Below are 25,979 nucleotides of genomic sequence, written 5' to 3' on the forward strand. Positions count from 1 at the left end.
GTCACCCCAAGGTGAAAAAGCCCAGAGCTACATCTCAGACTCTACAGGCCTCAGTTAGCATGTTAAAGGTTAAAGGTCATACATCTCAGACTCTACAGGCCTCAGTTAGCATGTTAAAGGTTAAAGGTCACCCCAAGGTGAAAAAGCCCAGAGCTACATCTCAGACTCTACAGGCCTCAGTTAGCATGCTAAAGGTTAAAGGTCATGACAGCACAGTTAGAAAAAGACTGAACAAGGATGGCTTGTTTGGAAGGGCTGCAGGAGAAAGCCTCTTCTCTCTAAAAAGAACATGGCAGCACAGCTTAGGTTTGCAAAGCTGCATCTGAACAAAGCTCAAGACTTCTGGAACAATGTCCTTTGGACAGACCAGAGCAAAGTGGAGATGTTTGGTCCTAATGCACAGCAGCACGTTTGGAGGAAACCAAACACAGCATATCAGCACAAACACCTCATACCAGCTGTCAAGCACGGTGGTGGAGGGCTGATGATCTGGGCTGGTTCTGCAGCCACAGGACCTGGGCACCTTGCAGTCTATCTGGAGTCCATCATTCTACAGAGAGAAAGATTATTGTGTTTGGTGTTTGGTCGTAGTATTGGTTCTGAAAGAAGTGTGACAGACGTTTAGGAACATCTGACATGAAGCAAAGAGAACAGATTATGTCATCAACACATTAAAACAGGAGCTGCTAACAACTCATTCAGCTCATTTTGTAAGTGTAAAGAGATCTGAGCTGAATTTGGAGCCCAAAGAGAATAAACAAAAGCTCAGCTGATGTTTATCCTGAACTTGTGATGGATGAAATATGAAACTGGTCAAAATACGAAGCGGAGACAATCCCACAGCTCCTTTCCTTTGCCTGTACAGCTCTGTTCACAGCAGCCGGTTTAAGGAGGGGCAGGGATCCCGTTAACTTTCTGCTGCCATGCAAATGACACTCAGTTACCCAGGAAACACATTACGACCTTTGTGGTTTTCCCTTGACTGCAGTTGGGTCATCGGGTCTCATTAGCATTAGCATTAGCTTTAGCATTAGCATGTAAATCTGTGTGTCGTCCACATGGAAACGAAACGATGCTGCATTCAAATGGGATCTCAGTCTTTCTAACCTCTGTCTGGGAGAGAAAACATCGACGAAGCTGCACTTCCATGAAATACTAAAGAAAGTCCTGCTTCTTCTTTAGTTGTTTTTTTTTACTTTTGATGAGAATAATGCAAAAAAACAACAAAAAAACCCCCAGATTTCTGACTTTGCCTTTCTCCATGAATGCAGCGTGATGTAATGTTGTGGCTGAAGATGAAGAAGCATCCGAACGACACATTCTCTGAGGCTGACTCAGAGTTTTAAACCGGCAGTCTCTTCAGACACCCAAAGACACACAGAAAAAGAGATTTCTCTGCATGTTCCCTTTAAATTTAAAGAAGAATTCGAGCTAATTGTAGCTGTAGGAGTTAAAATCACCGACCGACAGCTGAAACATTGAAATATTCTCTGAAATCCAGTTCTGACGGGGCCTCAGTCTGAACTTTACATGGGTGTCTGCCTTTGTGAGGACTTATTTCAGCTTTAAACGTGAGGATGTCTCTTGCAGATCGGACCGAGCTTCTGTTTGAGGGCTCGGTTTTGGTTTTCCAGCTCGCGTTTGAAGCAGGTTTAGTTCAGAGCGCCGCGTCACAAAGACAGAAGCACAGAAAGGTGTGAGTGTGTGTCTTAGTATCGAGGCGAGGGCTCGAAAAAACCACATCCTGCGTTTTAAGACAGATAAACACACACACTCAGAGATTTGTTCTCTGCTTGTGAGGACCACAGCGCTGTGATTGCTGTTCCTAACCTGAAGCTGAGTCTACCTGAAGAAGCAGAGAAGACCGTCTTATGAGGACATGCGGTCCTCATAAGAACAAACACACACCCATACAAAGCCAAAAACAGGAAATCCATCACGATGAGAGGCAGTATTTTCAGTCTGTGACTCAGACTTCATCAGTAATCTGACAGTTGATGCAGCATGTGGACCACGCACACTCAGAAACACACACAGAAACCGTGAAAACTGTGAGTAATGTCTCTGCTACACCTCTCTGATAGAGTTTAAATTTAAATTAGTTAAATTTTTCTGTTTAACGATCCGATGGGTTTGAGGTGAAACTGATGAGTTGTGATCGTTTAGTTTTCCTTTTTCTTCCTTTGCTGCTCAAGACAAAAGAGCTGAAACGCATTATTTATGCATTATTTACTGGGTCTGTTAATGTGAACTGGTTCCTTTGGACTTTGGACGCAACAAAGGAAAGTTTTAAGAATCACAGAACCACCAAAAAACAGCTTGGAAATTAGTTTTATATCATAAAGTGTCAATAAATGTCTAAAAGAAAGAATTAGGGAGCTTTTATTGTTGATGATGCACACTTAACATATATATATATATATATAATATAATATTATAATTATGGATTATATTATATTATATTATATTATATTATGTTATATTATATTATATTATATTATATTATATTATATTATATTATATTATATTATATTATATTATGTTATATTATGTTATATTATATTATATTATATTATATTATATTATATTATATTATATTATATTATATTATATTATATTATGTTATAATAATATATAATATTATATGTATAAATACTGTGTTATTTAAGCCCAAATGGGTCGGGTTCGGTTAGGTTCACTTCCACTAATCTTTGGTGACAGAGTGGAGTCAATAAGAATGATAGAGCGGATGTTGAAGGGCTCAAACTACAGGTTTAAGCTAATTTCTTGTGATTTCCCAACCAGTTACCTGGTAATAAGTCTGTTAAATGAGCAGATGACAGAAGAGGGGTTATTATTATTGCTTAAGCCCTGTGGAAGTTTCAGTTTTATTTGACTGCTTTTTCATCAACGTAAAAACGCTTTGAATCAGCTTCTTTTTCTGTCGATTCCGTATTTTTGCGTTTGGTCCTGCAGAGGGAAAGTTAACCAGAGGTTTTGAGCTGATAACGCATTCAGACTCTGAAGCAGCGTTAAATCTGAGTGAATCCTCACCATCATAATGAAACTTATCTGACTTAAACTGTGTTTAATGACGTGTTTCCTGTGATTTTGGCTTCATTCAGACTTTAAATCGATCTGTGTGTTTATCACAGTTATTCCATCTTTAGGTTTGTGGATTTTCTGCTTTAGTTTGTGATTTTTGATTTGGTTTAATCATAGATTTATGTTTCCTAGCTTTCTTCTTAGTATTTGGAGTCTTTGAGCTTCATATTCTGGTTTATTCTTTGCTCTGTTTAGTTTATTTGTTTTCTATCATAGTCTTTGACCCAGAAATCACACAATGCAGAATGTTTCAGCTCATTTCCAGCTGTGGAGAATAAGTTCACAAGCGACTGACATACAGTAATCAGCAGCTTGTCTTTCAGGTGAGTTAATTAGTTCATTTTGACCTGCTGCAGCTGTTCAGCCCAATAAATTCAATCCCTAAGTTTCTCACCAGCAACACGAGCCTCAGCTTCAGCTTTCAATCCCCTGACTTTCTAACATCTGCAGGGATGTGGGTTTTCCACAGTTTCAAACATTCATTCATAAGGCCAGAAGAAGCTGATGTGGAGAATCTGTGTCTCCATCATCAGGTCAAAGTAAAATCTAACATATCCTCATAAGAAGAAAATCGGATCATGAGTTTTATGAACTCGTGCTGTTTTAACTTCTTTGTTTGAGGTCTGTTTTCCTTTCTATAAAAGGTGTTTTTTTCCAAACTAAACATGTGGAATGAAGTAAAACAAAGCTTTAAAGTCTTTACGGCTTTACAACAGGACTGGCAGCTGTGAACTGTATTCCTGTAAGAACCTGCAGTCGTGTTATGAAGCTGAGCAGGTTCCAACATCAGCTAACAGAGACGGGAAAACACTCTCATTTAACACTGTGTGGAAACTCCTCCTGCCAGCAAGTCTGGAATTTAAACACTAATGAGCTTTAACTACTTCTCCATCTCAGTGAGGCTCTGAGTCGGGGCAGGTGTGTTGTTTTCTGACTGGAAACTGGATGAAGCAGGATTTTAGATTTCTGTCTCACATGAAGCTCGGCTGAAAGATGGAAGCCTTTTCGAAATCTTACCAAGGTCACGGTGGGGGAGTCTGGTTTCATGACTGTGGGACAAAACAAAAGTTATAGAGCTGTATCATATAACATCTTTGAGCAGCAAAGATGGGCAGAGATCCACAGTTTGTCCACAAATGTGTGAGAAAATAATCGAAGAGAGGGAAATACGACCAAAAATCTGACAAAAACTGCCCATAGAGACACGATATGAGCAAAAATCCAACAGAAACTGCCCATAGAGACACGATATGACCAAAAATCTGACAAAAACTGCCCATAGAGACGAGATACAACCAAAAATCCAAGAAAAACTGTACATAGAGACACGATATGACCAAAAATCGGACAAAAACTGTCCATAGAGACACGATACAACCAAAAATCGGACAAAAACTGTCCACAGACACAATATGACCAAAAATCCAAGAAAAACTGCCCACAGAGACACGATATGACCAAAAATCCAAGAAAATCTGCCCACAGAGAGGAGATACAACCAAAAATCCGACAAAAACACGAAATTGGTAGAAACCTTTTGTCAGAGATAAACAACTTTTATTAGCTTCTTTTACAGGTAGAGCTGGTGGAGCCCAGCTGTGACGTCCACATGGATTCCCTGTAGTTTAAACTCATTGATAAATATAAATGTGTTTTCAGGTAACCAAGCAACATGTCAGCAGCAGGTTCACCACCAGTTTCCCATCAGAACTTCTCATCTTGCAGCACAACATCTGCTTGCAGCATCTTTTTGGTTCAGGTTTCATGAAACGTGGTTTTCTTTCATACAGAAATATTACAAAATAACTTTCAGCAGGTTCCTGAATCTGCAAAGTGCTTAAAAAGTGATCAAATGTGGGTCTTTGAAGCTTGCTCCAGGTACCAAGTCCATCATTGGACTCTGGATGGGTGTCAGGGCCTCGATCTGCTCCTTCAACAGGATACAAACATACCTTAAAGTGGAATTTGCACTGAAGGGAAAAGCAAAGAGCGAAAAAGGAAGATGACAGAAAGAGGAAGAGCGTAGGGTTGAAGAGATGCTCTGCTGTGCACACTTCCTGTTTACACTGACAGGCGGCAGGTTTACGGTTTAATTCACTGATCAGAAACCGTTTCGCTGCTGCTTCCTGTCGGGTAACGGTCTCCCGGGAAGGTAAACAGCTTCTTTTTCTGTCAGCAGCTTTGGTGAAACATTTCGTCAGCACAGATGTCGGCTCGGTGTTTAGCTCTTGTGTCGGAGTGTGTTGGTGTGGATCGTCTGGCTGGTTTTTATCTGAAAGCATCAGTGAACAGATGCAGACTGAAGGCAGTAGGACTCATTTATTGATTGATTCTCCATCTCAGTGAGGCTCTGAGTCAGGGCAGGTGTGTTGTTTTCTGACTGGAAACTGGATGAAGCAGGATTTTAGATTTCTGTCTCACATGAAGCTCGGCTGAAAGATGGAAGCCTTTTCGAAATCTTACCATGGTCACGGTGGGGGAGTCTGGTTTCATGACTGTGGGACAAAACAAAAGTTATAGAGCTGTATCATATAACATCTTTGAGCAGCAAAGATGGGCAGAGATCCCCAGTTTGTCCACAAATGTGTGAGAAAATAATCGAAGAGAGGGAAATACGACCAAAAATCCAAGAAAAACTGCCCATAGAGACACGATATGAGCAGAAATCCAACAAAAACTGCCCACAGAGAGAAGATACAACCAAAAATCCAACAAAAACTGCCCATAGAGACACAATATGAGCAAAAATTGGACAAAAACTGCCCATAGAGACACGATATTAGCAAAAATCTGACAAAAACTGCCCATAGAGACACAATATGAGCAAAAATCCAAGAAAAACTGATTGATTGGTTTCTGATGGTTATTGATTGGTTTCTGATGGTTGTTGATTGGTTTCTGATGGTTATTGATTGGTTTCTGATGGTTATTGATTGGTTTCTGATGGTTACTGATTGGTTTCTGATGGTTATTGATTGGTTTCTGATGGTTATTGATTGGTTTCTGATGGTTACTGATTGGTTTCTGATGGTAATTGATTGGTTTCTGATGGTTGTTGATTGGTTTCTGATGGTTGCTGATTGGTTTCTGATGGTTACTGATTGGTTTCTGATGGTTATTGATTGGTTTCTGATGGTTATTGATTGGTTTCTGATGGTTATTGATTGGTTTCTGATGGTTATTGATTGGTTTCTGATGGTTGCTGATTGATTTCTGATGGTTACTGATTGGTTTCTGATGGTTATTGATTGGTTTCTCATGGTTATTGATTGGTTTCTGATGGTTATTGATTGGTTTCTGATGGTTACTGATTGGTTTCTGATGGTTATTGATTGGTTTCTGATGGTTACTGATTGGTTTCTGATGGTTATTGATTGGTTTCTCATGGTTATTGATTGGTTTCTGATGGTTACTGATTAGTTTCTGATGGTTATTGATTGGTTTCTCATGGTTATTGATTGGTTTCTGATGGTTATTGATTGGTTTCTCATGGTTATTGATTGGTTTCTGATGGTTATTGATTGGTTTCTGATGGTTATTGATTGGTTTCTCATGGTTATTGATTGGTTTCTGATGGTTACTGATTGGTTTCTGATGGTTATTGATTGGTTTCTGATGGTTATTGATTGGTTTCTGATGGTTATTGATTGGTTTCTGATGATTATTGATTGGTTTCTCATGGTTATTGATTGGTTTCTGATGGTTACTGATTGGTTTCTGATGGTTACTGATTGGTTTCTGATGGTTATTGATTGGTTTCTGATGGTTGGGGCTGTTGTGTTTCAGCTTTTTATTGCGAATGCTTCGACCTCCTTCATCCTGAGACTGAAATAAATAGTTTTCTTTAAGTTTTTGTGATACTTTCACTGGATAAAAGCAGCTGATGGACTAACTCATGCATCTCCGTCTCTCTGCAGCCACCAAGCGTCCCTCCTCGGTGTCGTCTCTGAGTGGGATTGTGGGTAGGATGATGTCATCTGGCGAGCGAGGAGCGTCGTCCTCGTCCTGCACCTCTGTCAACACCGTCTGCTCGGATGGAGAACGCCCCTCATCCCTGTCCCTCTCCTCCTCCACCTCCTCAGTCTCCCTGCAAGATGCCTCCCACTCCTCCTCATCTTCCTCCTCCTCTTCCTCCTCTCTTCCGTACGGCGCCGTGCCAACTTACAACGCCTCCTCATCGTCCTCCACGCCAAAGAGGAACGGCTCCGACATCAGCCTGGACCTCACTCCCCTCGTCACGCCACAAGGAGGCGGAGTACCAGGCGGAGGAGGCGGGGTCGGTGCTGCCAAGGCGACAGTAAGAAGCCACGCCCCCAATGGGCATGCAGCCAATCCGGTGGCGGCGACAGCGGGGGCCACACCCAGACAGCTTTCACGGCTGGAGAGAGTCGTTCTGGAGATAGTAGAGACGGAACAAGCCTACGTCAGAGACCTGAAGAGCATCGTGGAGGTAAGAAACTGTAAAGCGTGGTAAAGTTCCTGGTAAACAGAAAGCTTAGGGACGTAGGAGGCTATCCCAGCTGGAGACATTCGGGGGGGGGGGGGGGGGGGGGGGAGTTCTACCCAGGTGGGTCCAATCCTGGTTTTGGGCCGGACTGAGAACTTAGAACCAATTAAAACCAATTAAAAACATAAAAACAATTATCACTGTCTATGAACATTGGGGGCGGGGTTAAGGACCAGACCAGCTCAAATGTTGTGGTCGCCATCTTTAAAGAATCTGGAGTCAATGTTGGGTCTCAGAACAGTCCAGCTGCAGAAGAAAATGAGCTCAGAGCTCCTGTTTTTCTAAAGACGCAGCGTTCACCGACTGTTTAAAGCAGTGTTGATTGATATTCACTCATATTATGTTCATGTTTATGCATCCAGCTCCCCAGAGAGCATCTCCAGCCCTGTACCTCCCTCTCTGTCCCTTTCACCTCTGACAGAGCCTGACTGGTGGTTTCCTTCTATGTAGCTTTTTGTTAGCTTTGATATTAGCTTTGATGCTATATCCATTGATGCTATAAACGTAAAACACACCTAGGGTCAATTCAGAGTCACCAGTTAACCTAACATATTTCTGTTTAAGCATTTAGCAGATGCTTTTATCCAAAGCAACTTACAGGTAGGCAGGTAGGGTAAGGGGGTCTTGCCTAAGGACCCCTACTGCAGGTAATACCTTTCATGCAGGGGATATTATGATATTATGACACTGAGGAACACTGTCCCACTGCACTGTGGAGGTGGATCATGTCTTTTTTGAAACCAATTAAAAACATAAAAACAATTATCATTGTCTATGAACATTGGGGGCGGGGTTAAGGACCAGACCAGCTCAAATGTTGTGGTCGCCATCTTTAAAGAACCTGGAGTCAATGTTGGGTCTCAGAACAGTCCAGCTGCAGGAGAAAATGAGCTCAGAGCTCCTGTTTTTCTGAAGTTTAATGATCTGACGCAGCGTTTAAAGTGGTGTTGATTAATATTCACTCATATTATGTTCATGTTTATGCATTTAGCAACTTACAGGTAGGCAGATAGGGTGGGGGGTCTTGCCTAAGGACCCCTACTGCAGGTAATACCTTTAATGCAGGGGATATTATGATATTATGACACTGAGGAACACTGTCCCACTGCACTGTGGAGGTGGATCATGTCTTTTTTGATCAGTTTAAACACCCACACTGGAAGGAAATGCTGCACATTTACAGTTATTTAAAGCAGCATCTTACTGTAGATTCGCAGCTCGGGCACGTTTACGCCCAACAGGCTCCGCCCACTCTGACTGATCGTGATCCCACACATGTCAGGAAATGTAAACTGGTGGTTTATTGTCAGGGAAACTCGGGCTTGAAACTCAGAAATAAACCGAACTACTTATCTGTGTTACCACTCTGAAACATCAGTCATTTCTGTACGATGCAGTGAGGTCATGGCGTCTCCTGAGATTTAAACGTGTTTTCTCTAATTTGTAGGGATTCGTAGAATTATGACATAAAAGAAACAGAAATTAAACGACTTACTTTTGTTAATAAATGGAAACATTGCCCCTATTCTACTGTTATTTTACACCTAAAGGCTTTATAGCGCTCTCTACTCCCTGATATCCACTCCCACTGTTCAGAAGTCCAAAGGTTTTAATGCCAGTGTGATAAAAGATGTTTTTCTTATCTTTTTCATCACTTTTATGAGTCCTTCAGTTGTTTAAACTCGCTGGAAAGCAGCAGCAGTTTAACACCACCTGATTGGTTCCTTCCAACATGCATTTACCGTATTTTCTCCTTTTGAATGGCAGTGATCTCAGGATATTGCAGCTCTTGATCTTGAATCTGAATCTACGCTGTACCACGTTTGATGCCAGAAAAGATCAGCTCCGTCTGGCTGAATCTGCGGAAACTTTACGCTGCAACCTGTCAGGCCATCAGCAACGGAAACCCTGATGGTGGCTGCTTTGAGTTTTATTTTAAGGCCTTCATTTGCAGAACCAGGCAGCCAATCATGTTGCAGCTGTTGCCCATAAAGAGGTCAACAAACAACATAACGTGTGTTGTGAAGAGCTTTTGGGCCTATTTACCTGCATCTGGCCTCCTCACACCTCCACCCTCTGTGGCTCCACACAGCAACCCTTAAAGACTGAAAGTGGAATGGAAATTATCTCACTGCAGTATTAATTATTATTAAAGATCAGCTGTTGTTACAGACGGATAATAAGTGTAGCAGAGAGGAAGGTAGGAACCTTCAGAGGTCTCCATCAGTGGGTTGGGCTGCTGTTTCTGTTGCTTATAATACTGAAAACTGACCCAGAAAGTGGCTCTGTGGTCCTTCTTCTGCAGCTCCACATGTTTTGTTCGTCTTATTTTTTGTATTGTGGCAACATTTTCCCGTTTCTGTTCACATTAAAGATGCATCGGCTGTGAGACTGTGGGCCAATGTTGGAAACAAATACAAATAATTTGGCTAATTAATTTTTTTCTCCCGTTAATATCGTTGAAATATTAAAATATGCATTAAAAAAATCACCAGCGGGTATTTTAGGCCTTCATCAGAGCGGTTTACATGCATCCAGGGCTGGACAGCAGGCTGTGGTCACATGGACAGCTGGGGAGAGGCACAGTTCAGCGTAAACTGCTCCATTTAACTGGAATACTGCCCCTGGAATGGGAATAATACTGAAAACTGACCCAGAAAGCGGCTCTGTGGCGCAACGGAGAGCGCGTTGGACTTCTAGAATGCTGATGTGGAAGATATTCAAAGGTTGTGGGTTCGAGTCCCTCCAGAGTCGAAGCCTAAATCAAACTTTGCTTTGAAGCAGTTCTGCTCTTTTCTTTCATCATCTGCAACTTTATCGTCTTAATTTGACACTGAACGCTCTCCCTACTGTAAAATCCACATGAAGCAACCCATCAACTCTGTGGCTTTATGTAAATATCTATTCAATTCAATTAATCAATTCAACAAATCCCTGAAGGTTAATTATACAGCTGCAGGATTACTAACTATGAAAGACATCCACATCCATATAAGGCCTGTGTGTGAGAACAGTAACATGCAGAAAGAGGTTCAAATCTGCCTTTCAGGGTCTGTAAACTCTAATGAACTGCTTTGAGTCATGTGACTGTGAAAGTGACCTCTGGATGTGGACGTAAACTGGAGTCAGGACGGATTAAGCAACAAAGGAGGAATGATGTGGTGATGAGAGGCAGAGCAGGAGGTTTGTCCTCAGCAGGGAAGAACCTGACAGACGGCTGATAAAGCTGATGACAGCCGAGCTCTCAGAGTGTGTGATGGCAGAGGATGAAAGCAGCAGTAAATTCTCTCTTTTACTTCAAAAGGATGTTTCACACTCCAATCAGACAGCTGGAGGCACGCACACATCACCTGGCTGCTCTGCTGCACCTGGACCAGCGATGGATTAAACACTCACAAACCGAGTCAGCAAATTCTATCAAGAAGTTCATTTATTACACGACAGAAAGCTTTAAAGTCCCAGGTGAATGCCCCACAATGCAACAGGAGTACACTAAATGTGTTATCAGCATTTATCCCCTTAAGAAAGAGGAAAAAATCCAGCAAAGACCGTTTGACAGACAGAAAATAGGATTTCTGCAGCAACAAGGTGATTCCCAAAGAGCTATTAGCTGAAAACTTGGCATATCTCAGCATGGTGTGCAGTGTGTCCTTAAAACATTTGAGGAAACTGGACAAGTGGAGGACAAAAGAAGAAGTGTCAGGCCTAAAAAACTATCTCCAGCAGATGAACAGGATCTGAAAGTGATGTCCTTAAGAAAGAGGAAAAAATCCAGCTGTGACCTGACAGGACCTGAGAGATGCATCTGGACCTTCAGCTGATCCATCTACTGTTGGCCCAAGCCTCATCAGAAATGGGCTCCATGGAAGGGTGGCTGTCAAGAAGCCGTTCTTAAGGAAGGGAAACAGGGAGAAAAGGCTGAGCTGTGCCAAATGACACAAGAAGTGGACTGAAAATCAGTGGCAACAGGTCTTATGGAGGGATGAATCCTCCCCAGAGCCCGGACCTCAACATTATTGAAGCAGTGTGGGATCATCTGACAGAGAACGGAACAAAAGGCAGCCCACATCCAAAGAAGAGCTTTGGGATGTCCTTCAAGAAGCCTGGAGAACTATTCCTGAAGACTCCTTAAAGAAATGACAGAAAGCTTGTCTCAGAGGGTTCAGGCTGTGTTGGAGAATAAAGGAGCTCAGACCAGATATTCACTTTAAAGCTGCTGAGAACTGAGAAAAACTCTGGTTCTGCCTCAGATTCTGGGTTTATGTTCAGGTTTGAACATGTTTCAGTGAATCTCTGCAGCTGCTTCCTGTTTTTATGCAGAAATATAAAGAAAATAGAAGTTTTTTTTACTCTTCTGTAACTGTAGGAAGATTTTAACTTGTTTGATATATTTAAGAAAAGATGAATTTGGTATCAGATGTAAAACTTTCAAAGTTTTCCAGCTTGTCAACATCAGTGGAAACAAACTTCATGTGAGGCTTTTTGGTTTTTATGCAGAAATATAAAGAAATGAGGTCTGGATCAGGACTTTTTCTCACTTTATGGTTAAATCCAGCTTCACAATCACAGCTAAAGAAAAAACAGTGTTGAAACCGTTCTAACAGTAAAAAGAAGAGAAAGTTTGCTCTTTCTGAGCAGCAAAAGTCCACTGATTACATTCTGCTGTTAAAATCGTTCAGTTTGAAGAGTCAAAGCAAAAATTGGTCTCTCCTGATCGAGAGGAGGTAGGATAGATGGATGATGGGTGTCTCCTGCAAAGCAAGCCTTCATTCCTGCTGCTCTTTGTGTTCGAGGTTTCGCTGAAGTCTGGTTTTGATTGAGGCTGCATGATGTCACGCTCACTTGGAATCTGAAACGGCTGCCATATAAGGCCTGTGTGTGTGTGTGAGAACAATAACAATGCAGACATGCAGAAAGAGGAAAAGAATGAATGGGCGAAAGCAGCTCTCCTACAGACTCATTTTTCTTTTTAAGAAACATTTCTCAGAAACTCTGCTGCCAGCAGCCTGAGATCACTCCACCTGGTTCAACTCTTCTTGTCCACTTCTACCAAATAAAAACCATCCTCTCCAACCAGCTGCCTCTTTTCAAGAGAAACTGCTGAGCTCAGCGAAAGCAAAGTGGAGAAATCAGTTCTTCAAACTCGGTCTTTTCTGGAGAGAAAACGAAGTTGTGGAGTGAATGTGAGGGGATTGCACTGCTGACCTGCAGCCAAGTGGGACAGGAAACAGAAGAGGAGGGCAGAAATCCAGGGGTAGAGGGGGAAGGGGGTAAAGATGTGGAGGAAACAGGAGGAAAAAGGCATCTGGTTACCGAGAGAAAGAGAGGGATGGTTCATTTTAAAGGTGTGAGGAGACAGTGGAAAGAGAGAAGGCTGAGCAATGGGAAGAAGATGAGAAAAGAGCAACAAGGCCAAGAGGAATGTGAAGGAGAGGAGAAAATGTTTGTGAATTTCAGGAAGATTTGAGGAACTGGAAAGGAAAGAGGATGGAGAGATTGTCTCCTGTTTCCTGTTACTCAAGTGGCTGAATGGGTTATAACAGTCTGCTGCCTTTCTGCGTTTAAAAGCTTAACAAAGGAGGCGTTTAAAAGTTTAAAAAAGTTTAATAAAGGAGGCGTTTAAAAGTTTAATAAAGGAGGCGTTTAAAAGTTTAATAAAGGAGGCGTTTAAAAGTTTAATAAAGGAGGCGTTTAAAAGTTTAATAAAGTTTAATAAAGGAGGCGTTTAAAAGTTTAAAAAAGTTTAACAAAGGAGGCGTTTAAAAGTTTAACAACGGAGGCGTTTAAAAGTTTAATAAAGGAGGCGTTTAAAAGTTTAACAAAGGAGGCGTTTAAAAGTTAAATAAAGGAGGCGTTTAAAAGTTTAATAAAGTTTAATAAAGGAGGCGTTTAAAAGTTTAATAAAGTTTAATAAAGGAGGCGTTTAAAAGTTTAAAAAAGGAGGCGTTTAAAAGTTTAAAAAAGGAGGTGTTTAAAAGTTTAAAAAAGTTTAATAAAGGAGGCGTTTAAAAGTTTAACAAAGGAGGCGTTTAAAAGTTTAATAAAGTTTAATAAAGGAGGCGTTTAAAAGTTAGATAAAGAAGGCGTTTAAAAGTTTAATAAAGGAGGCGTTTAAAAGTTTAAAAAAGTTTAATAAAGGAGGCGTTTAAAAGTTAAATAAAGGAGGCGTTTAAAAGTTTAATAAAGGAGGCGTTTAAAAGTTTAATAAAGGAGGCGTTTAAAAGTTTAATAAAGGAGGCGTTTAAAAGTTTAACAAAGGAGGCGTTTAAAAGTTTAAAAAAGTTTAATAAAGGAGGCGTTTAAAAGTTTAAAAAAGGAGGCGTTTAAAAGTTAAATAAAGGAGGCGTTTAAAAGTTTAACAAAGTTTAATAAAGGAAGCGTTTAAAAGTGTAAAAAAGTTTAATAAAGGAGGCGTTTAAAAGTTTAAAAAAGTTTAATAAAGGAGTCGTTTAAAAGTTTAACAAAGGAGGCGTTTAAAAGTTTAAAAAAGGAGGCGTTTAAAAGTTTAAAAAAGTTTAATAAAGGAGGCGTTTAAAAGTTTAATAAAGGAGGCGTTTAAAAGTTTAAAAAAGGAGGCGTTTAAAAGTTAAATAAAGGAGGCGTTTAAAAGTTTAACAAAGTTTAATAAAGGAAGCGTTTAAAAGTTTAAAAAAGTTTAACAAAGGAGGCGTTTAAAAGTTTAATAAAGGAGGCGTTTAAAAGTTTAATAAAGTTTAATAAAGGAGGCGTTTAAAAGTTTAAAAAAGGAGGCGTTTAAAAGTTTAAAAAAGTTTAATAAAGGAGGCGTTTAAAAGTTTAACAAAGGAGGCGTTTAAAAGTTTAACAAAGGAGGCGTTTAAAAGTTTAATAAAGGAGGCGTTTAAAAGTTAAATAAAGTTTAAAAAAGGAGGCGTTTAAAAGTTTAAAAAAGTTTAATAAAGGAGGCGTTTAAAAGTTTAAAAAAGTTTAATAAAGGAGGCGTTTAAAAGTTTAAAAAAGTTTAATAAAGGAGGCGTTTAAAAGTTTAATAAAGGAGGCGTTTAAAAGTTTAATAAAGGAGGCGTTTAAAAGTTTAAAAAAGTTTAATAAAGGAGGCGTTTAAAAGTTTAAAAAAGGAGGCGTTTAAAAGTTTAAAAAAGTTTAATAAAGGAGGCGTTTAAAAGTTTAATAAAGGAGGCGTTTAAAAGTTTAATAAAGGAGGCGTTTAAAAGTTTAAAAAAGTTTAATAAAGGAGGCGTTTAAAAGTTTAACAAAGTTTAATAAAGGAGGCGTTTAAAAGTTTAATAAAGGAGGCGTTTAAAAGTTTAAAAAAGGAGGCGTTTAAAAGTTTAATAAAGGAGGCGTTTAAAAGTTTAAAAAAGTTTAATAAAGGAGGCGTTTAAAAGTTTAATAAAGGAGGCGTTTAAAAGTTTAATAAAGGAGGCGTTTAAAAGTTTAAAAAAGTTTAATAAAGGAGGCGTTTAAAAGTTTGATAAAGGAGGCGTTTAAAAGTTTAATAAAGGAGGCGTTTAAAAGTTTAATAAAGGAGGCGTTTAAAAGTTTAAAAAAGTTTAAAAAAGGAGGCGTTTAAAAGTTTAATAAAGGAGGCGTTTAAAAGTTTAAAAAAGTTTAATAAAGGAGGCGTTTAAAAGTTAAATAAAGGAGGCGTTTAAAAGTTTAAAAAAGGAGGCGTTTAAAAGTTTAAAAAAGTTTAATAAAGGAGGCGTTTAAAAGTTTAACAAAGGAGGCGTTTAAAAGTTTAAAAAAGGAGGCGTTTAAAAGTTTAATAAAGGAGGCGTTTAAAAGTTTAATAAAGGAGGCGTTTAAAAGTTTAATAAAGGAGGCGTTTAAAAGTTTAAAAAAGTTTAAAAAAGGAGGCGTTTAACAGTTTAATAAAGGAGGCGTTTAAAAGTTTAAAAAAGTTTAATAAAGGAGGCGTTTAAAAGTTTAAAAAAGGAGGCGTTTAAAAGTTTAAAAAAGTTTAATAAAGGAGGCGTTTAAAAGTTTAAAAAAGGAGGCGTTTAAAAGTTTAAAAAAGGAGGCGTTTAAAAGTTAAATAAAGGAGGCGTTTAAAAGTTAAATAAAGGAGGCGTTTAAAAGTTTAACAAAGGAGGCGTTTAAAAGTTTAAAAAAGGAGGCGTTTAAAAGTTTAAAAAAGGAGGCGTTTAAAAGTTAAATAAAGGAGGCGTTTAAAAGTTTAAAAAAGGAGGCGTTTAAAAGTTTAATAAAGGAGGCGTTGATGCTTCAAAGTTTAAAAAAAAACATGCACTTTTCTCATACTGAGCGCCTGAAACGCTTTGTTTTAGCTCCCGTCTCTTTCAGTCAGCACTCTGCTCTGATTGGCCGGCAGTGAGGCTCCTTCTGGTTAAGCCAATGAGATGCTGCGTGGGCGTGCACGTGATGTCTGTTTGTCACGGTGATGTCATAGTCTAAGTCTGAGGTGAGCTTCTGAAAAGCGACACACAGGAAATGTGAATCCGACAGGATAAACTCGGCTGTGTGGAGTCACCAGAGGGGGCGCTGCAGGCTGCGCCGTCAGTTGCAATTCAGTAGAAGAAGTCGTCGTCTTAACAGGAAGCAAACCTCAAAGAAGGGAAAAAACAACAACTGTGGAGGACATTTACAGGGAGAAAATTAAAGAGTTCTTTTTTTATTATTATGATTTACAGTCGTAATAAAATGGAAATCATCTTTATTCTCTTAAAGAGGAGCAGACTTCCTCTCTGGGAATCTGGTGTACCCAACTTTTTGAGTTTTTTACTATTTGCTCCCACCTTTTCATGTTAAAACGTCAGTGGAGACCTGGTTCCAGGTAGTTCGGGAGCTTCTGTGGGAGAACTTTGCTGCTGAAGTGAGTTTCTGAGATAAAATAACAGATGAAGCCTTTCGTTAAGTTTTCTTTCGTCATGCTGAGTTATGTGAATTTTACACGAGTTGGACCACTGATGTCCTCATGTGGCTCGTTTTATCTGGCAGGACTTTTTGTCCATCATCCCGTCACATCAGTGAGGTTAAACAACCGAGTCAGAACCTCTAATTTTACTGTCAGAGTTTGTGATTTTGGGCTTCATCCGTTTTATCTTATTTATTTTGCCTGCCCTTCATCCTGCTGTTTGCTTTAGTAAAAGCTTTCAAACCGAAGCCTGAAGCGTCTTCCTCATTCCTGCTGTCTTCTTCTCCTCATTCCCCCGCTGAGCTGTTTCATTTTTCACTCATCTCCTCCTCCATGCTCTCCAGTCAGAGCGTTTCCTGTTGCCTTTAAAAGGTGATGAATGTGGTCGAGGCCTCTCATTATATGCCTCATTATACACATTCAGAGTTTTGGACCGGAGAAAGAATCTCACATCATTTATGTTTGCAGCCTTCATCGTATTTTTATACGACTAAAGTGCAGCAGCAAATAATGTGACCTTATCAGTTAAATGTTTGCCTTAAACACATTTTTGTCCAATAAAATATCGTTTTGACTCCAGTATTCTTCAGCTTGTTCAGGCAGCACCTGGTTAAGGTTCAGTGTGAGGGAAGATGACAGAAACCCTGAAGCCAGAGGCTATATTTCCCCCAGTTTCAGTCACCAGAAGCTCAACAAACTTGGGAAAGTTTTGAGGTTCACTCCGTCTCTGTGTTTCTATCCAAGTCTGCACTTACCTCTGATGAAAACTGTGAGTTTGAGACTAAATTCAGTTTATTAATCCATAATTATATGCAGTACAGATCGTTGTTGCAGATGTTTTTGTTGTAGTTGGACAACAAAATGAAGTAAAAAAGATCAAAGTTGAAGTGTAGCAGAGAGACTTGTGGCAGAGAGCTGTTAGAGCTGTTGTTAACCAGGTCTGTGATCCTCCTCCTTTACTGTTAGCGCTCTGTCTGCAGTCTCTGTCTGCCCGGATAGTCTTAAAGCTGAGCAGAGAGCTGTTAGAGTTGTTCCTGGAGCCAGGTCCAGGATTCCACCATCTGTTGTTAACCAGCTCTGTGATCCTCCTCCTTTACTGTTAGCGCTCTGTCTGCAGTCTCTGTCTGCCCGGATAGTCTTAAAGCTGAGCAGAGAGCTGTTAGAGTTGTTCCTGCAGCCAGGTCCAGGATTCCACCATCTGTTGTTAACCAGCTCTGTGATCCTCCTCCTTTACTGTTAGCGCTCTGTCTGCAGTCTCTGTCTGCCCGGATAGTCCTAAAGCTGAGCAGAGAGCTGTTAGAGTTGTTCCTGCAGCCAGGTCCAGGGTTCCACCATCTGTTGTTAACCAGCTCTGTGATCCTCCTCCTTTACTGTTAGCGCTCTGTCTGCAGTCTCTGTCTGCCCGGATAGTCTTAAAGCTGAGCAGAGAGCTGTTAGAGCTGTTCCTGCAGCCAGGTCTCTGCCTGATATTCCTGCTGTGTCCTCATCAGGGCTCCAAGCTCGTCCGTTTTATCCACCAGAGATCTCACATTTCCCCTGATGATTAAAGGAAGAAATGCTTTAAACTTCCTCCTTTTCCTCCATTTTGTTGCTGCTCTGCATCCCAGACGTCTCCTCTTCAGCTCATCTTGATTTGGGGTCTCACTCCAGGCATTCGTTGGATTTTGGAAAGCCCAGGTAGCTGCTTCGACAGGTTAACAACTCTGCCGTTGCCATGGTTACGCATCATAACAGAAGTAAAATGTGTCTGAGTTCCCAGCAGAAGTCATTCCAGCATCCAAACCAGCACAGAAAAATGTTTCATAAATCAGATTTTTTGATCCAAAGAAAGACTTCAATCTGCTGCATCAATGTAGAACAATAAATAACTGGCTCATAACAACGAGTCAAAGTCCGAATGAATTACGCCTCCAGGTCTCTGAAGATATATCTAAATGTGTTTGGCACATCTCTGTCGGGTTTTGGTCCAACGCTCAACACAGAACTGCTGCAGCTCCTTCAGGCTGAATGTACATAGCTGGTTTAAAACAATCGTAAAGTCCCAACACGGATTCTTTGTCAGCCTGAGGCCATTCTGAGACGTTTAGATGCTTCCTCTTGAAGTGCTGCTTCAGCAGGATGCTTTAGGAACATCTGTTATTCCTTCGGTTCTGATTAATCTCCCAGTCCAGCATCATGCAGTTGATGTTGTTGGAGCAGTTGGTTTGTGCTGGTTCAAAAGTTGAGTTAATCTGACCAATCCTGGGAGATGCTTCCAGATTTTTCATTTATCTCTGTCTTTTCTGGTCTGTAAGTTTCCTAGTTTTGGTAGCGAGTCCTTATTTTGGTTTGTTTGGAGCATTTAATGCTGCTCTGAGGGTTTTTAATCTTCTTTTAAACTCCTAATCTGTATCCCTGACCTGAGCCTCGATCGTTTCTGCTCAGTACTGACATCATCTGACACTTAGATTACGCACAGGTGGACTTAACTGAATTCATTTGGTGACTTCTGAAGATAATTGGTGGCACCGGATCTTTGTGATGTAAGAAAAGATGTCTTCAGAAACCTTTCAGGAGCGCTGGCTGCTGCATGAATAATTTCCCATTAAACTGAATCAGGAGTTGGAGCAGATTGAACCCTCTGTCTTCCTGGGTTGTATTATAAAGTAATTCCTGCTGGCAGCGCTGCAGAAGGACGTCATGGAGTCCAGTTTGGGAACTTGGACTCGATGTGGCGAGCTGCTTCTCACACTTAATTTCTGTTCCGTCCATCTTTTCTCTCCAAACTCTTTCTCTGGCAGCTTTCCTGTGTGTTTTTGTGTCTGGACTTCTGTCTGGGTCGGTGTGTGTGTTACTGATAAACTTATCCTCCTACTGCACTCTCTCTCCCGCTCTCTGCGCCATTGTCTCTCGCCGCTGACTGCGTCGTAATCTGAATAGGATCAGCAACAGGAAGTGACCTCATTTGATCTCTGACAGATTTGGATGGTGGATTAAGTTTCCATCGTGTTTCCAGCACTACTGAAGAATGCAGTGTGTGCATAAAGTGATTAAACAAACCAGTAGGTGCATGTTGATTAGCTGGGTGGATGTTCATTAGCATGTTCATTAGCATGTGGATGTTAATTAGCATATGTGTGTTCATTAGCATATGTATGTTCATTAGCAGGTGGATGTTAATTAGCAGGTGGATGTTCATTAGCTGGTGGATGTTAATTAGCTGGTAGATGTTCATTAGCATGTTCATTAGCATGTGCATGTTCATTAGCAGGTGGATGTTCATTAGCTGGTGGATGTTAATTAGCTGGTAGATGTTCATTAGCATGTTCATTAGCATGTGCATGTTCATTAGCATGTGCATGTTCATTAGCAGGTGGATGTTCATTAGCTGGTAGATGTTCATTAGCATGTGCATGTTCATTAGCATGTGCATGTTCATTAGCTGGTGCATGTTCATTAGCTGGTAGATGTTCATTAGCATGTGCATGTTCATTAGCATGTGCATGTTCATTAGGAGGTGGATGTTCATTAGCAGGTGGATGTTCATTAGCAGGTGTATGTTCATTAGCAGGTGGATGTTCATTAGCAGGTGGATGTTCATTAGCTGGTGCATGTTCATTAGCAGGTGGATGTTCATTAGCTGGTGGATGTTCATTAGCAGGTGCATGTTAATTAGGAGGTGGATGTTAATTAGCAGGTGGATGCTAATTGGCCTGTGGATGTTAATTAGCAGGTGGATGTTCATTAGCTGGTGGATGTTCATTAGCAGGTGGATGTTCATTAGCAGGTGGATGTTCATTAGCTGGTGGATGTTCATTAGCAGGTGGATGTTCATTAGAATGTGCATGTTCATTAGCAGGTGGATGTTCATTAGCTGGTAGATGTTCATTAGCTGGTGGATGTTCATTAGCATGTTCATTAGCATGTGCATGTTCATTAGCTGGTAGATGTTCATTAGCATGTGCATGTTCATTAGCATGTGCATGTTCATTAGCAGGTGGATGTTCATTAGCTGGTAGATGTTCATTAGCTGGTGGATGTTCATTAGCATGTTCATTAGCATGTGCATGTTCATTAGCTGGTAGATGTTCATTAGCATGTGCATGTTCATTAGCATGTGCATGTTCATTAGGAGGTGGATGTTCATTAGCAGGTGGATGTTCATTAGCAGGTGTATGTTCATTAGCAGGTGTATGTTCATTAGCAGGTGGATGTTCATTAGCAGGTGCATGTTCATTAGCTGGTGGATGTTCATTAGCAGGTGGATGTTCATTAGCTGGTGGATGTTCATTAGCAGGTGCATGTTAATTAGGAGGTGGATGTTAATTAGCAGGTGGATGCTAATTGGCCTGTGTATGTTCATTAGCAGGTGGATGTTCATTAGCTGGTGGATGTTCATTAGCAGGTGCATGTTCATTAGCAGGTGGATGTTCATTAGCTGGGTGGATGTTCATTAGAATGTGCATGTTCATTAGCAGGTGGATGTTCATTAGCTGGTAGATGTTCATTAGCTGGTGGATGTTCATTAGCTGGTAGATGTTCATTAGCTGGTGGATGTTCATTAGCATGTGCATGTTCATTAGCAGGTGGATGTTCATTAGCAGGTGGATGTTCATTAGCATGTGCATGTTCATTAGCTGGTAGATGTTCATTAGCAGGTGGATGTTCATTAGCTGGTGGATGTTCATTAGCTGGTAGATGTTCATTAGCAGGTGCATGTTCATTAGCTGGTGGATGTTCATTAGCTGGTAGATGTTCATTAGCTGGTGGATGTTCATTAGCTGGTAGATGTTCATTAGCTGGTGGATGTTCATTAGCATGTGCATGTTCATTAGCAGGTGGATGTTCATTAGCTGGTGGATGTTCATTAGCAGGTGGATGTTCATTAGCTGGTGGATGTTCATTAGCTGGTAGATGTTCATTAATTCAATTCAATTCAATTCAGTTTTATTTATAAAGCGCCAGATTACAACAATTATCATCTCAAGGCACTTAAATAATATAGTCCAATTCAAGCCAATTGGAATTCAATTCATTGTAATCATAATCCAATTAATTCATATAGAGCTAATTCAAAAAATTAATATCCTAGCTAAGGAAACCAACAGATTGCACCGAAATGTGTCTTCAGTCCAATCTCCCGTCCTGAGCGTGCCTGTGGCAACTGTGGACATTTTAATTTATGCAAAATGTTAAATGACTGTTCATGCATTTCTATTTATGAGACAGATTTTGGTGCATGTTCATTAGCAGGTGGATGTTCATTAGCTGGTGCATGTTCATTAGCATGTGGATGTGCAGCAACAGCTCTTCCTCTCAAACCTGTAAAGTCAGCAGAATGGATGGAGATTAAAGTCTGAAACATAAAGCTGTTGTTCTCACTGTGCAGATCCAGAGGATTTTGACTTTGATCTTTCTGATATTTCACTTTTTTCCATGTTTTAATCCAGTTGAAACACTTGAAACAGTATGTATGTATGTTACATACATACTGAACACAGTTGAGTTGACTTTTCCACCATCCTTATCCCATTATGAATAAACTCTGATTTGACTGATTATCATCGTATTGGATGATAATTGGCTTGAACTGGACTGCGTCTTTAAAGTTCCTTTAGATGACATTTGCTGTGATTTAACTGAAATAAAACAGAGCCACCCTCTTGATCCTGAAAAATCTTTCTTAAAAATGAAAGTCTCATAAATAGAAATGCATGAACAGTCATTTAACATTTTGCATAAATTAAAATGTCATAAATTCAACTGAACTGAACTTTTTTACGTTACCTGATTCTGTTCCATGTCGGCATCATTTTCCCCGTCAGCCATCTTTTTACCATGAATTAATATTTCTAACTTTTGTTGTCAAGTTGTTAACTTTTTATTAGAGCAGAGCGACCGTCTGGAAATGCTTTCAGTGAGCTGACGCGTGATCTTAATGGGGCTGATTTTCTGTCCCAGTTTCTGACAAAACAAAGCAGCTTTATTGGGAATTCAGATGGATTAATAAACGCTTTACTGTTTTTTTGTAAAAGATGCAGAAAGATGGAGCTTTGGAGCAGGAACAGGGCAGCTAGGAGCAACTGAGTGTTTCCATGCAGGAGGGATTCAACTCCCAACCTCTTGGAAATGCAGTAGTTCCACAGCCCAGCCTGTTGTCTGCTCATGACAGTGTGTAACCTATAACTTTGTGTTGTTTTCTAATGCTAACCACGGACTCTTTTCTCCTGATGCTGACGGTTTGCTGGAACCAGTTCTTAAACATATCAGCAGTATGAAGCTTTGACATCTCTTGTCTCGGAGTGAGCGTTAATGTCAGGATCTTTTAGATGACATCATCTTAAGATAAAAGCTGCACCTCCGTAGGGAACTGAGTCCCAAAAACAAAGTTGCAGCATTTTTTTTAGTTTTTGATGTGGAACCACAACATTTGGATGTTGCTTTTAACCCTTCTGGGGTCAGATGGGGTCGGCATGTCTGCCGAGTCCTTAGAGGATGATGAATGATTCATTTGAACAGCTTCCAGAAGCTGCTGTCATGGTGCTTCAACACTTTCCAAAGGCCTGGAGTGTAGGTCAGAGGGTTTGAAAAGGACCACTGTTCTGTTTTTACTAATTCAGGTTGAGAAAAAGGCAGGCCTGCAGAGAGGTTGTAGTTTTCCTTGTTGCGCCACATGTGTGTGGAGCTGATGATGATGAGAAAACGTCCAGCAGGCCCTTTATTTAATGCCCACATAGTGCTTCAGTCTGCTGTGAATAAGACGGTCAGTATTGATGATTCTCTGTCAGGGTGTGCAGAAGGTAAAAAAAACAACTTTTTTCAGCCTATTGGAGAAATAAAGGATAAAATGAGAAAGAACAGTGGAATTAAGATGCAGATCGGCTCGTTTAAACCCAGCTGGAGCTGACAGGCATCATCTCACGAGGCTCAGAAAAGGGCCTGTTTATTACTTTGAATCTACAGCTGGATATAAAAACCTCCAAAGTGGTCGTACAAATCATTTTAAATGTGTTAAAAGCTGAAAAAGTCCCCCTCTGCTCTCTTACATCAGCTGTCTTATGACAGAAGTTACAGTAATTATCCATCTCAATCAAGTTTGCAGAGTGGCTTAAAATAAAAACAAAGAAGGTCAGTTTTTCCTTTTAGAGGAGGCACATTTTTTCACCAAATCAGAATAAAATGCGACTCAAAGCAGTGCCAGTTTCAGCTCGATGTGATTTTTAAAGACGTGTGAAACCAAATCGACTCTTCCGAGAAGAATCGTCAGGTGCTGTAGATGTTCAGGAAGCGGCACGCTGTGCACCAGAATAGTGAAACAAACACAGAGATTTAATCAAGTGTCTCTCACCTTCAGTTATGTCACTGAAACCTCATCGAATTCTGCACATTTTAAGGCAAGGCAGTTTATTTATGCAATTCAAAGTGCTTCATACAGAGATTCACACAAATATGCAGTCAGTCAGTGCATGATGGTCTTTAAAAGTAAAAAAAGAAAGAAAAGAAATAAGTAAATAAAAGAAGTAAGTAAATAGTTAAAAGATAACTAAAACACAGAGAGGCATAAAAACAGTCAATAAAAGCATGAAAATATAAACATAATACAAGAGAAAACGTTGGAAACAAAGGAAAAAAAGCCAGAAAGCATCTGAAAAAAGTTTAGATTTAAAACAAGAGACTTCCTGGGAGTTGGTTCCAGAGGTTAAATAGTTAAAAGATAACTAAAACATAGAAAAACAGTCAATAAAAGCATGAAAATATAAACATAATACAAGATAAAACGTTGGAAACAAAGGAAAAAAGCCAGAAAGCGTCTGAAAATAGTTTAGATTTAAAACAAGAGACTTCCTGGGAGTTGGTTCCAGAGGTTAAATAGTTAAAAGATATCTAAAACATAGAAAAACAGTCAATAAAAGCATGAAAATATAAACATAATACAAGATAAAACGTTGGAAACAAAGAAAAAAAGCCAGAAAGCGTCTGAAAAAAGTTTAGATTTAAAACAAGAGACTTCCTGGGAGTTGGTTCCAGAGGTTAAATAGTTAAAAGATAACTAAAACATAGAAAAACAGTCAATAAAAGCATGAAAATATAAACATAATACAAGATAAAACGTTGGAAACAAAGAAAAAAAGCCATAAAAGCCAGAAAGCGTCTGAAAAAAGTTTAGATTTAAAACAAGAGACTTCCTGGGAGTTGGTTCCAGAGGTTAAATGGTTAAAAGATAACTAAAACATAGAAAAACAGTCAATAAAAGCATGAAAACATAAACATAATACAAGAGAAAACGTTGGAAACAAAGAAAAAAAGCCATAAAAGCCAGAAAGTGTCTGAAAAAAGTTTAGATTTAAAACAAGAGACTTTCGGGGAGTTGGTTCCAGAGGTTAAATAGTTAAAAGATAACTAAAACATAGAAAAACAGTCAATAAAAGCATGACAACATAAACATAATACAAGATAAAACGTTGGAAACAAAGAAAAAAAGCCATAAAAGCCAGAAAGTGTCTGAAAAAAGTTTAGATTTAAAACAAGAGACTTCCTGGGAGTTGGTTCCAGAGGTTAAATAGTTAAAAGATAACTAAAACATAGAAAAACAGTCAATAAAAGCATGAAAATATAAACATAATACAAGAGAAAACGTTGGAAACAAAGAAAAAAAGCCAGAAAGCGTCTGAAAAAAGTTTAGATTTAAAACAAGAGACTTCCTGGGAGTTGGTTCCAGAGGTTAAATAGTTAAAAGATAACTAAAACATAGAAAAACAGTCAATAAAAGCATGAAAATATAAACATAATACAAGATAAAACGTTGGAAACAAAGAAAAAAAGCCATAAAAGCCAGAAAGCGTCTGAAAAAAGTTTAGATTTAAAACAAGAGACTTCCTGGGAGTTGGTTCCAGAGGTTAAATAGTTAAAAGATAACTAAAACATAGAAAAACAGTCAATAAAAGCATGAAAATATAAACATAATACAAGATAAAACGTTGGAAACAAAGAAAAAAAGCCATAAAAGCCAGAAAGCGTCTGAAAAAAGTTTAGATTTAAAACAAGAGACTTTCGGGGAGTTGGTTCCAGAGGTTAAATAGTTAAAAGATAACTAAAACATAGAAAAACAGTCAATAAAAGCATGAAAATATAAACATAATACAAGATAAAACGTTGGAAACAAAGAAAAAAAGCCATAAAAGCCAGAAAGCGTCTGAAAAAAGTTTAGATTTAAAACAAGAGACTTTCGGGGAGTTGGTTCCAGAGGTTAAATAGTTAAAAGATAACTAAAACATAGAAAAACAGTCAATAAAAGCATGAAAACATAAACATAATACAAGATAAAACGTTGGAAACAAAGAAAAAAAGCCATAAAAGCCAGAAAGCGTCTGAAAAAAGTTTAGATTTAAAACAAGAGACTTCCTGGGAGTTGGTTCCAGAGGTTAAATAGTTAAAAGATAACTAAAACATAGAAAAACAGTCAATAAAAGCATGAAAATATAAACATAATACAAGATAAAACGTTGGAAACAAAGAAAAAAAGCCAGAAAGCGTCTG

The 25,979-nt window shown here is 39.5% G+C and overlaps 1 protein-coding gene and 1 non-coding gene across 2 annotated transcripts in view; both read left to right on the top strand.

The window, feature by feature from the left end:
- Positions 1-25,979, top strand: part of plekhg2 (pleckstrin homology domain containing, family G (with RhoGef domain) member 2) — a 140,435-nt gene that overhangs the window by 40,229 nt on the left and 74,227 nt on the right. Inside the window, exon 3 of the mRNA XM_072392580.1 lies at positions 7,023-7,555. Within this exon, the coding sequence (XP_072248681.1) occupies positions 7,023-7,555 (533 nt within the window). The remainder of the gene's footprint in view (positions 1-7,022; positions 7,556-25,979) is intronic.
- Positions 10,275-10,366, top strand: trnar-ucu (transfer RNA arginine (anticodon UCU)). Its single transcript is given in 2 exon segments — positions 10,275-10,311; positions 10,331-10,366. It is a non-coding gene; the product is annotated as a tRNA-Arg (tRNA).

The sequence above is a fragment of the Leuresthes tenuis genome, unplaced genomic scaffold (assembly GCF_036924035.1).
Source record: "Leuresthes tenuis unplaced genomic scaffold, fLeuTen1.0.hap1 SCAF_9, whole genome shotgun sequence".
NCBI lineage: Eukaryota > Metazoa > Chordata > Actinopteri > Atheriniformes > Atherinopsidae > Leuresthes > Leuresthes tenuis.